The sequence below is a fragment of the Ictidomys tridecemlineatus genome, chromosome 3 (assembly GCF_052094955.1).
Source record: "Ictidomys tridecemlineatus isolate mIctTri1 chromosome 3, mIctTri1.hap1, whole genome shotgun sequence".
Lineage (NCBI taxonomy): Eukaryota > Metazoa > Chordata > Mammalia > Rodentia > Sciuridae > Ictidomys > Ictidomys tridecemlineatus.
Genome location: NC_135479.1, coordinates 145,704,459 through 145,717,882, shown reverse-complemented (window position 1 = coordinate 145,717,882; position 13,424 = coordinate 145,704,459). Strand labels below are relative to the sequence as shown.

The window sequence follows — 13,424 nt, the reverse complement described above, 5'->3', positions numbered from 1 at the left end:
GGAACAGGTTTATATATTCAAGAAGGAGAGACTTATAGTCTCACAGACAGTAGACATAACCATACAATTCCAGCTGCCAGTAGCAGGAGGACACAGCTGGAATCATGTCAGGATGCTACAGTGCTCTAGGAAGTATGGTGTGACTAAGTGCTGGGGCTGCTGTCTTCCTTGGGGGCCGGCATGATGTCTTATTCATGTTTTTGTCCTTGGAGTGTGGTCTCTATCTGAGGTGTAATGGATGTTCCATAAGTGTTTGATAAACCAATTTGGAATGAAAAAACCTTCTTAGTCAGATTCCTACCCAAAATAGGAGCCATCTCATCAGTATCCTTGACCTATATTGCCTTTTAATTGAATAGATTCCACTGCGGGGAACTTCTTCCTTCACAAACCAGCCCATGCCATGTGGGAGCTTGAGCTAGGGCTCTGACTACAGTGTGCTTGCACTCTGCACAAATGGGCATAGGTGGATTGCATCTCATGGAGTTGTGCAGCCCAGAAGCCACTCTACCTGCCAAACACTGAACCTAAGTTTGCCTTCTTACCACATCTACTCCCTGGTATTGACACTGTTCCAAGAAAGCAATGGGACAGTCTTCAGTGGATGCCCTCCTATGCAGCTAAGGTGGATGGACTCTCAGGTTACTACACAGTGTATTTCCCTTGGCAGCCTCGCTTTTGACAGTTTTAAAGCCATGTGTATAAATAAGCCAAAGGAATTAAGCAGTCATTTTGCTAATTTGATAACTCAATATCTATTGGATGGTCAAGTTGGTTTTTATTTAACTTCCTCAGATAAACTTCAGATTCAAACACCATTTGTTGAGAACGTAGGTCAAATTAGATAGTATATTAGGTGCTTTCACATACATTATTTTATTCCTACAGACAATCATGTGAGTTAAGAGTTACATTTTAAGGCTGAGGAAACATGTTCAGATTGCAAGAAGCCTCCTTGCCTGAGGTCGCCTAGGCAGGAACCTCGAGAGCTAGCCATTGAGTCTTGGTGCCTCAGCACCCTTTGCTCTTCTTCCCACCACAGAACATGGTCTCTGAATTAATGCCATCGACTTGGGAATATCCCAAATAATCTTTGAAATACTCCCATAATTCCTTAGCTTTTTCCCTTCTGGCTTTGGTTTCCATTACATCTCCTCATTCGAAGTTCTGCAGGCCAAGAAGCCAGAGCCAAAGCTGATGGGAAGCTAGTGCAGATGGCACACCTGGATGCTGGGATGGCGGGAGGATAGAGTCACTCTTCTGAGGCTACAGGGAGCAACACCAGACCTTCCTTCCTGTGGAGGAGGGTGAGGAGGCCACAGGTGCTGCTCCATTGACAGAGGTCTTCCAACTTCGGCTGCTGCCGCCATTTGTCTATATTTGGATGACAAAGACTCTGTATGTCTTGGGGGAGTGGCTTTCTAGCCAATGGCATCTGAACCCAGCACCAACAACTTGGAATAAAAAACACAGACCTAGTCTCATTTGCTTTTGTTCTCCAGGGCAAGGCTGAAAAGCAGAGTGTGGTGCACTTAGGATTAATGATCTAGTCAGTAAATGTTATAGTTATCATCAATCTAAATAAAGATGTCATTTTCCTCCTTTTTGGGTAAAATTACTTGGAAAATTGTCACTTGGTAGAAAACACTTTTCTCCCAAAGGGCACATGTGGGGGATATAATGCTAAACAGTGGCCACTGCTGATAAAAAGCCAAAACAACGTGACAGCATCATGGAATGCTCAAGACTACTAATATCCAGATGGAATGTACAGGAAGGGAGGGGCACAAGACAGGAATAGTTCAGTAAATCTGGAGGGAAACTTGACTCCTAGCAAGTAGCCCCTGCTGAAACAGGTGCACTTTGAGCCTGTGATAGGTCCTGGTGGGTCAGCATAAGGTCAGAGACTAAAACTTCTTGGTATTTAAATTACCAGAGGTGTGAGCTCCATCCCAAAGGAGTCAGTATCTGTAGTTGTAGTGGGCGGAGGAATCTGCATTTTCAGCAAGCATCTCAAATGATTCTGACAGCCCAGATACCCAGGGCCATCAGGACTTCGATGGGCCCAAGAGGCTTTTTTGCCTTTGTAGTACTTTTCCCTTAGTATCTAAAAAAATTTAAAATTTTTAGCAACTGCATCGATATAAAACATGAATGTAGCTGAGGCTGGATTATATTCATTTTTTTCTGGCATTAAAAGAAATTAAGACATTTTTGTGGATTTCTGAAAGTATCACTGGCCCTTGAATTGTGCCTACTGAACCAAATGGATATATCAACTCTGCTGACTCACACCTTGGTGTTGTGACATCAGGTATATGTCTGAGCTTGTGTTCTTGAATACTTTGAAAGTATTCAAGAACACAAGTATTCACTGACTAATTGGTTTCACTCCCTTAGGTGTGCTTATCCATGAGACACAGCATGAAGTGGGAACCAGCTCCATTGGTGGGTGACGGTTCCCCCTTTACGCTGTTCTCTCTTAAAATGTCCCTTTGCTGGTGGACCAGGATCTCTGGCTGCCTCATAATCTCGATCCCTATAAAACCAGGAAATTAACTCCCATTTATACTTAGAAATCCAATTATACCAATGTCTTATCTTCTTCCCAGGCCTCTGCATGTCAAGGACTAGTACTTATAACTGAATGAAAGGCTTTCTCTCAGGAGACCTTTTAAACCTTTCTGACTCCAACCTAACTAAGTACATACATCTAGGCCAGTACATGTGCAGAATAAATAAAAAGTTTTATGATAACTATACTTCACCTCAAAGTAAGATTTTCCTGAAGTTTCACACAATAATGCTTACACTTACTACTGCAAGTCACTAAAATTATCTATAATTTTGAATATTTGCATGATTTTGAGTTGTATTGAATCCTAACACATTCTATTTCATATTGATCTCAGTCTGTAAATCAATATTTTGACTCATTAATGGGTCATAACAGCAAACATAAAAATTACCTGAAGAAAAAGATAAACCTTATATTTGGCCACAATATCCTCTGCCCCAAAGTATGGAGTATTGAAAACAAGTCCTTTAATCTGCTTAGTCAAATATTTAATGAGCACCTATTATGTGCTGGGAACGGATCAAAGTTCTTAGGAATAACTGTAGAATGTGCAGGGCATGCAAAGTCCTGAGATGGGGAGAGACTGACTAGAATGGCCTGTGCTCTATTCTAATTTTCTTTACAAACATCGTGCCCTTCAGTGCTTTAGCCCAGCAAACCATGTGGCCCCCAAGGCACATATCTCAGGGCAGGCTGCTTTCCAGGGTCTCAAGTGGGCTAACTGCCACATGAGACTCCATTTGCCCAGCATAGTTTTCTTGGCCTTGAGAGTCTGATGCACAATGAATCCTAGGCTTCTATTGTCCTTTGCTGCATATCAGTAAGTAATAATTCCACTTTATATAACTTGTGTGTGTTCTCTCTCACTAGAGTCAAGACAAGTTGGTAATCAAGACACTGAACTTGCTACATAGATGGTGACAAGTGTCACAGAAGCGCCCTTCTCAGAGCCTTCTTTTCTTGGGTGTGCTCACATAACAATAGCCTCCCTTTCTCTCTCCCAGAAGCACCTACTTTCTTTGGATTTATTGATACCTTCAGTGTGAGGAAAGATAGATAGGGCCAGTAGTCAGTTGGTTCTAATAGGTGACTTCCTGTATCTTTTTTTATTGAGCATTTGTTTTATGCATGGTTACTCAGAGATCAATATGCTTTCTAATTTCTAATTTCTAAATTGTTAATTATCTCCAGGTCTTCTTACAAATATGAGGGTAGGGTCCATCTCACTAAACTAGGCTTTCAGTCACTATTTCAGCAGTTGATAGCACCCAGTACCATCTAATTCCAGGATTGGTATTCCTGCACAAGGAGAACTCATCTTGGAACCCCACCTGCTTTCCTCTTAAGGCTTGTATTTATATTTCCTCCTTGGTGCTTATATTTAAAATAGTATGGGATGGAGGAGGAAAAGCAAAGTTAACTGAGGAAAGACTTACAATAAAAGGAGTCACTTTGGCCAAAGAGCAATGTGTTTCCTGCTCTGAATGACAGGGGTCACCAGTGAGAATTCTGCAGGTGTCAGAAGTGAGATCACCTCAGATCCAGGCTAGAATCCACCTAATGAATTCATCCAACCAGGAGCTGGCAAACCTTTTCTGTAAAGGACATACAGTAAACATTTTTGGCTTTCTGGGCCATATAGTCTCTGTACTGAACTCTGCCACTGTCATGGCAAAGCTGCCATAGATAATATGCAATAAATGACAAAGGTGTGTTACAGTAGAGCCTTATTTACAAAAAGCAGCAGCATGTTGTTGCCTGGTTGAAGCGGCTGGAAACACCTGAGGCTTATATGTAAAACAGGCTGAAAAGAGGAGGAATGGCAAAGGGACTAAGGAAAGGCTTACAAATAAAAGGAATCAGTCTGGCCAGACAGCAATGGGCAGAGTAAACCAACTGATTTTTAATTAGGTAAGAATAAGTTCATTTACAAACATGTGCAAATTGACCTTTTGCTGTGCATTTTTAAATTGTAAAGTAGTCATATTATTTAGAAATATCCTTAAAATGTTATTTAAAAAGTCATCAATTGGAATCACAAGCTTTTCCCTTGTAACAAAAGTTGTGCCACCATTCTGGTCACTTGTGGATTCACCAAGCAGTCCAACAAGTCGTCTGTGGAAACGAATGTTTGAGAAGGGGCTGGAGCACTGTTTGAAGCTATTTGATCCACCCCAGCATTGTCACTTGTACTCATCGTCTGCTGCCTATCAGCACAAAACAGTTTTGCAAAGTGTTTTCCATCTTTGTCGACAAAGTCTTTGCCATCACTTTCAAATATGCCTCCTCCTTCTGAAGGTGTTTCTTTGGATCTCAGTGTTACAGGGACCAGATCAGGGCCAAAGAGACTTGCTGCCTCCTGTTTTATGGCTGCCATGGTTCCGTTCTGGCCTTGAGTTCCTTCCATCTCCACGCAGTTGCACGTGTTTAAATCTTCCTTTTGCAGGTTCTCCTTACTTGTTCTTGGTGCTTGAATTTCTACTCCCTTGGATGTTTTGTAATGATCAAGAAAGGCAACTATAGCTCCATTTAAGTAGTGGCAATTGACTTCATGGGATATTTCCTCAACCTAAGGAAAACAAATACCCTTTAGAGACATTTAGACAAATGGAAAGCAAGTGCCCTAACCATGGTTGATTTACCACAGAAAGCAACAACCACGATGAGAACAAGAGGGAGCCTACCTCCGTGGGGTTTAACCATGCTCTGGTATTGTGTGGGTCCTCTGCAGTTTTCAGTGCACACACAAGCATGCGGGTGATGGCCTCCTCCACCCGGGCAAGGTGGTCCTCTTCCTAAAGTGAGATAAAAAACTTCATTTTTAGCATTTGTCTCTGTGTCTCATGACTTAAAATGGAGAATAGGGTCCCTTTTAACTTTGTGCTCCATTCTCTCATGAATATAAGTATTGTTAGAGAAGGAGCAAATATATTGACAGAACTATAATTTTTATATATTCTCTATTATCTGCCATCTAGAAGAGGTACAGGATATTTCACCACATTTAAGTGTTCATGTTGTGTATGAGACACAGGTCTTAAGTATGAATCATCTTAAGATGGTTTCTCCATATTTTGACATGTTTAAAAATCTTAAGAAAAGTACTAAACTAAAATACAAAAGAATGATCCCTAGAGTTTGAAAACCAACTTATTTGAGAGATGGGAGAAAAATAATAGTAATGCCTGGCTATAAGAATGAGATAACTAGGGGCTGGGGCTGGGGCTCAGTGGTAGAGCACTTGCCTTGCATGTATGAGGCCCTAGGTTCAATCCTTAGCACCACATAAAATAAACAAACAAAATAAGGTTAAAAAAAAAGAATGAGATAACTATCTATCTAAACAACTTTTCTAAGATATGAAAACTATAAACTGTACAACTAATGATAAATGACACTTAAATCAGCAACTTCTATTCATCAAAAACATCATAAGGAAAAAACCACTACATGTCTATAATATACACGTATAATATACACATATAATATACACAATATAATTGATGAAAAATTAATATCTAGGAGAGAGATCCTGCACATATAAGACAAATGACATAATTTTTTCAAATGGGCAAAAGTCAAAAAAGAGCATTCATATGACTAATAAGTATATGAAAATATACTTAACCTTCAAAGAAATGCAAATCCAGAAGCCCATGAAACTGACAAAGGAGGGTCTCATAATTCTAAGTGTGGAGAAATGTAGGATCCTAGACAGGAGGCTTACTAATGGTGGGAGCTCTAACTGATAGACAAAAAATCTTGCACATGTGTTTTAAGAGACATGTACAAGAACATTCTTTCATAAAAACAAAAACTTGGAAATAATTCAATTATCCATCAACAGAACAATGAATGCATGGTGGAACCTAAACACAAAACAATATTGTAGGGAATGAGTGAAAAGCTACATGTGACAACACAAATGAACCTCAAAAACAGTACTGAATTTCAAAGAGCAAATCCCCATGATAAGACACCACTTCACACGAGGATGGCTTAAAAAAAAAAAAAAGAAATTAACAAATGTTGGTGAGGACGTGGAAAAATCAGAATCTTCATAAATTGCTGGGAAAAACATATAATGGGGCAGTTACTTTGGGAATTCAGTAGGCTAAACACAGAACATAGGTGATAATTAACCTTGACTTAAGTTGGTTAGGCTATAATACCCAGTTGTTTGCCCAAATGCTAGTCCAGATGTTGTTGTGAAGATATTTTCAAGATGCTATTAGCACTGACCATCAGTTGACTTTAAGTAATAAAGATCACTCTCAATAATATGAATGATCCTCATCCAATCAGTTGAAGGCTTTAAGAGTAAAAACAGGTTTCCCAGAGAAGAAATCCTGCCTCCAGAATGGAACAGAAATCCTGTGTGAGTCTCTTCTACATCAATTAGCCCTACAGATTTCAGACTCTTGACTGTAGCTCCAATTCTTGTCTGAGTTCCCTGCCTGCCCTGCAAATTATAGACTTGTCAGCTCCCATAAATCAAGTAAGCCAGTTTCTTAAGGGGAATCTCAATCTTTCTCTCTTTCCCCATTCTATAGACAGATAACAATAATGTCTATGTGTAGACAGAAAGCACATAGATATCTATATATACTTACATGTGGATACCACAAGTATATATGTCTATATATACATAGGAATATAACTGCTGGGTCAAATGGTTATCACCCAAGGTTCCCCAAAGAAATAGAACCAATGGAATATATATATATAGAGAGATAACCGTTAACAGATAACACCATCTACTACTAGATTCACCATGTACACCATATACCATAAGATCCATGTTGTACCATGTACCAATACTTTTTCTTTATTTCTTCTGAAGGCTGAAAAATATTCCATTTGATGTATACACCACCCTTTATCAATTAATGGGTGGTGTTCACTTTTGGCTACTGTTAACATGTGTGTACACAGGTTTTATGTGGATACATATTTCATTTCTCTTGAGTATACACTTACGAACGGCATTGCTGGGTCATATGGTCTGTCCGGGTTCTCCAGGAAAAGAGAAACAACAGAATACATGAATGGATATATAGGTAATAAGACATTTTTTGAGAAAGAGAATGAAATTAGTTAAAATTATGCATATATGAGTATGCCACATTAAAACCCACTGTTCTGGGCTGGAGTTGTGTCTCAGTGGTAGAGTGCTTGCCTAGCATTTGTGAGGCACTGAGTTTGATTCTCAACACCATGTATACATATATAAAATAAGGGTCCACTGACAACTAAAAATATTTTAAAAGCTCCACTGTTCTGAATAATTACTATGCACCAATAAGAATTTTTTTTAAAAGAAAGAATGAAGACAGTGAAAAAATGGAGGGAGGGGCTTGGAAAGAGCACAACATAAAAGCAAGTCTTTGGTGATATTCCTAGTTTGGGGGTTAGGAGATAGATTCACTAATATTCATTATATTATCCTTTATATATTACAAATGTATTACATATATACCCTTTTACATGTAGAAATATTATAAAAGATATACTAAATAAAGATTATGAAAAAAGAGGAAAGCCTTTAAAATTAATGAAAAAATTTTCTAGCAAAGTTTTGAAAAAATAGTGATAAATACATTTCAATACCCCCAAAAATAAGGAGATGAAAAGGCACCAATGAGAATATACTTTACTCCCAGGGAATATAAAAAAAAAAGTCAGAAGCTGCATTTCTTTAACAGAGAAATTCAGAGGAGATAAATATTATATCACCTGCACAGAAGTAGACTCTCTACTTTTTCTGGATCTTTGAACATCATAAACTGGAATTAACTTAAAGTTCTGCGAGTATGGTAGGTTTTAAGACCTAAGAGCTTTTTGGAGCTAAATTTGGCAATAAGAACAAACACTCTAATAATTGACAATACAATAGTAACAGCAACACATAGCAGAGGAAAATGTAATTAGCCAATTACTGTTTTGCAATCTAGTTTTTAAAAAAGGAACATATGGTCTTTAAATTGTGAACTGTACAGAGGAAGGTAAATAAGGAACTGGAGTCCTAATTTGATGAAGGACAAAAATTGTCCACTTCAACTCAGTATTGAGTTCTCAGTAGCGTTTACCTAACTTGTGAGTACCACCTGGAGATCTGTTTATACTCAATGATACCAACCCTCTAGGGAACTAGGAAAAACCCTATAGAAGAACTAGACAGTGTATAATAAGGTTTTAAAAAGACCATGGTGAAATCTTTCAGACTATTGAGACCATGCAATTCAAATCTAAATAAAATATGAACCATCAGTATCTTATAGTACATTAAGACCAAATTGAAAAAAAAAAGATGTAAACTGGATTTATTCTAGAAATTAAGGGTGATTAATATAAAAAATCAAATTATATAGTTTACTACAATACTAGATTTTTACCAAAGAGGAATATCATATGATCATCTCCACTGACACTTAAAATCCATTCAACAAAATAACACCTTTTCCTGATTCTTTTTTCCCCTGTGGTGCTGGGAATTGAACCAGGGCCTTGCTCATTCTGGGCAAGCATGATACCATTGAGCTACATCTCCAGTCTCCCTTTCCTGATTTTGATTAAAAAAATAAATAAATATATATATATATATAAATGAAATAGCATTTGATGGATACTTAACTTGATAAAATATATATATATACTCAATTCTAAAGCTGCATTTTAAAGAGAAATCACTAGAATTCTCTTTAAAGTAAGGAACAAAAACATCTCTAGCAATTAGAGAAATATAAATTAAAACTATCCTGTGATTTTATCTCATTCCAGTCCAAATAGCAAATATCAAGAATACAAGTAATAATAAATCTAATTAGGATGTGGGGAAAAGGATACCCTTATCATTGCTGGTGAGACAGCAAATTGTTGCAACCAATCTGGAAAGCTATGAGAGTTCTCAGAAAACCAGGAATGGAACTACTGTTTGACCCAGCTATTCTCCTTCTTGGTCTATTCCCTAAAGACCTAAAAAGAGCATGCTACAGGGACACTGCTACATCGATGTTCATAGCAGCACAATTCACAATAGCAAGACTGTGGAACCAACCTAGATGCCCTTCAATAGACGAATGGATAAAAAAAATGTGGCATTTATACACGATGGAGTATTACTCTGCATTAAAAAATGACAAAATCATAGAATTTGGAGGGAAATGGATGGCATTAAAGCAGATTATGCTAAGTGAAGCTAGCCAATCCCTAAAAAACAAATGCCAAATGTCTTCTTTGATATAAGGAGAGTAACTAAGAACAGAGTAGGGACGAAGAGCATGAGAAGAAGATTAACATTAAACAGGGATGAGAGGTGGGAGGGAAAGGGAGAGAAAAGGGAAATTGCATGGAAATGGAAGGAGACCATCAGGGTTATACAAAATTACATACAAGAGGAAGTGAGGGGAAATGGAAAAATAATACAAGGGGGAGAAATGAATTACAGTAGAGGGGGTAGAGAGAGAAGAGGGGAAGGGAGGGGAGGGGGGATAGTAGAGGATAGGAAAGGCAGCAGAGTACAACAGACACTAGTATGGCAATATGTAAATCAATGGAAGTGTAACTGATGTGATTCTGCAATCTGTATACGGGGTAAAAATGGGAGTTCATAACCCACTTGAATCAAAGTGTGAAATATGATATATCAAGAACTATGTAATGTTTTGAACAACCAACAATAAAAAAAAAATAAAAAAAGAATGAGAATAAAGACTCAAAAAAAAAAAATGCAAATGAATATGAAGTGATCCAGCTTCTAAAAGAAAACATCGGCAAATTCCTTTAGGACCCAGAAAAGGAAAAAGTCTTTCTCACTGTAACCCCAAAACTAAAACCAATAAAATCTGACAACACATTCTGTTTATAAGGCTCTGGAAGAAACAGGCACTCTCCTACACCCCTGGTAGGAATGCAAAATGGCACAGTCACACTGGAGTGAGATTTGGTAAAACCTAGTAAAATTAAAGATATATTTATCCTACGACTTGGTAAACCCACTTTCAATCTTCCCCAGGGATGTTCTTCAACAAACAAAAAATGCACAAGGTTATTCACTGGCATTATTTGTAATTACACAAGATTGGAAAGAATGCAAATGTCCATCCACAGGGGGTCTACTGAATAACAGTGGAGTGTTCTCATGATTGGGTACTATATAGCTGTTTAGAAACAAATGATGATTTCTCTGTACTATTATGTAGGCAAATTGAGGATATCATTTTTAAATTAAAAAATAAGGCACAGAACACTATAGTTTATTACTTTCTGTGTAAGAAAGAGAGGAAGTAACTATATATGCACAAAAGTAAATTGTATATACTTATTTGCACAGATAAATATACTCGTCAGTTTTACACATACACAATACACACACACACACACACATTTGCAGACAAAAGACACACTTGAATGATGAACTAGAAATGAATAAAAATGGATCCTTACAGAGGCAGGGAGGAATGGGGTGGAGGAGACAGGGATGAAATGGGGATGTCTGTGAGCATACCTTTTAATACAGTTTTGACAAATCAAATGATTTACATGTTGATTATTAAATTAGACCAAAAAATGAAGAAAAACTCCTAAAATTTTAAACAAACTGCAACAAATGGAATATCATCAACTCAGCCACAAATGAAAAGAATTCCTTTATAATGAAACTTTTTTTGGGGTGGGGACAGTTCCAAGGATTGAACTCAGGGGCACTCAACCCTTTATTTAGAGGCAGGGTCTCACTGAGTTGCTTAGCACTGTGCTTCTGCTGAGGCTGCGATGTTCCTGCCTCAGCCTCCCGAATCACTGGGATTACAGGCATGTGCCACTGCGCCTGGCTACATTGAAACTTTTGAACAAAACCCTTTGTACTCTCCTCCCTTTCATGGGCTATAGTCTAATGATGAAAATAATTGCAATGAAATTTCCAATTCTACTTACAAGTTTTATGCTTAATAGTAATATCAGTATTGGGATTTTAATGTAAATGGAACATCTTAAAAATATATTATTTGGGGCTGGGGTTGTGGCTCAGTGGTAGAGCACCTGCCTGGCATGTGTGAGGCTCTGGGTTCGATCCCCCGTACCGCATATAAATAAATAAATAAATATCCAGAACAACTAATAAAATATTATATATATATATATATATATATATATATATATACACACACACACACACACACACACACATACATATATACACACACAAACACACACATATATATAGGACTATACGCAGGCAGATGACAGCTCCACTGTTGAACAACAGAGGAGCTTGCTTTAGGGCCACTGGAGATGTGACATTGGCACGGACAGCAGAGGTGGGCTCTAAGGACGGCACTGCAAATCTACTCCAACTCCAGTTAAGCAAGCTTCAAGCAGATTCCTGTGTCTACTCACCTCCTGCCACACTTTTCACCTACACTCCAAAGTTTATACCACTCCCCTCACCTTCGTCTATATGGAGCAGCTTCCTGTGCAATACTCCTTACTGCGAATAGCCCTATCCATTGTTGCTGAAACAGTACATTTTCTTTTTCAAGTATTTGAAGATACCTGCCACATGTCCCCTGAATCTATTCTTCTTGCAAGCCCCAAACCTCTAGTTTCTTTACTGATATGTTTTTATGTTCCAAAGTCCTTCCTGTTACCAAAGGAGAGTGAACATTGACTGTGGGGGAGGAGGAAGCTACAAAGAGAGTTAGAGAAATGCAATCAAGGATTTGGGTTAAGGAGATCAGAGATGCAATGAGGCCCTGGGATTAAAGAGGGCACAGATGCAATTAAGGCCTCGAGTTAAGGGGACAGACATGAGCATAACAGGCAGCTATTGTAGTTGTCAAACAGAGCAGGCAACCAGGATTCAGGATACCATATTGGTGAGGAAAGGTTTCTTGCAGAAATCAATGATAAAAACCAAGTACCGAAAGACTCTACTTTGAAAAAATATATAAGTTGAGACTAAGAATTCTATAACTAGTAATGAGGGCCCTGAATCCAGAAGCAGATACTTCCAGAACAAGACGGTGTGGGATGGGACTGCCTCCATTGAGCACATACAGCAGATCTCTCCAGTTCCAACACAATCCTAACAACACTGGTGACGGCAGAGGGCTCTGCATGTCAACAACAGTACCCATCACGTAGGTCCTTTGAAAAAGGAGAGTGGAGCGCCTCTAAGAATTCTATTTCCAATGTAAATGTCCATCAACAGAAGACAGAATCATAGCATATCAAATCAAATCAATCAGAGTGTCAGTTAAATAAATTAATTGCCAAATTTTATAGACAGGCTTTATATATCAAAAGCAGGGACTTTGTGCATTTTTATAAGGATGACAACAACAAAAGAAAGTACCAGTTCAATCCATGAGTTTATACTGACAGTGACAGGATCAATGGACTCGACGTAATGCCACCAGTGTCTGGGGACAAACAGAACCTGAAAACCAAACAAAAAAGAGTTAGCACAAGAACTGGACATTTCATTATTAAGTTAGAATCAGACCCCGATTGAGGCTGCTAGAGGGGGGGAAAAGCCAAATGAATTCATAAAGGAAAGGGAAAGAAGAAAAAAAAAAAACCACAGTCTTTTTTTCCTTTTATTCCTTTCTTCGTTAAGTTAATGTGTTGTACCTAGGCTTCTGCCAGTTTCTCTACTCTCCTGCTCCTGAGCCTCCCCTGCCCACCTTTTAAGGCTTCTGAGATTCAAGGTTTTCCTCACAGAACAGCTGAATGCAATCTGAGGAAAGGCACAGGCAAAAGTGAAGGACACAGTTTCTGTCCTTTTATAGTCCCCAGTCGAGCCCAGGAGAAGACACATGTAAGAAGATGGCCCGAGTAAATGAGA

General features: G+C 38.4%; 1 protein-coding gene across 3 annotated transcripts in view; it reads right to left on the bottom strand.

The window, feature by feature from the left end:
* Positions 1–4,457: 4,457 nt before the first annotated feature.
* Hspbap1 (HSPB1 associated protein 1) overlaps positions 4,458–13,424 on the bottom strand; it is a 60,326-nt gene continuing 51,359 nt past the window's right edge. Inside the window, exons 6-9 of one of the 3 annotated variants that reach the window (XM_078044120.1) lie at positions 12,933–13,016; positions 7,559–7,594; positions 5,263–5,373; positions 4,458–5,147 (exon numbers count right to left, since the gene is read on the bottom strand). In XM_078044120.1, coding sequence (XP_077900246.1) covers positions 4,614–5,147; positions 5,263–5,373; positions 7,559–7,594; positions 12,933–13,016 — 765 coding nt within the window. In that variant the 3' untranslated portion in view covers positions 4,458–4,613. The remainder of the gene's footprint in view (positions 5,148–5,262; positions 5,374–7,558; positions 7,595–12,932; positions 13,017–13,424) is intronic. The other 2 variants (XM_078044121.1, XM_078044122.1) reach the window with 2 other exon arrangements.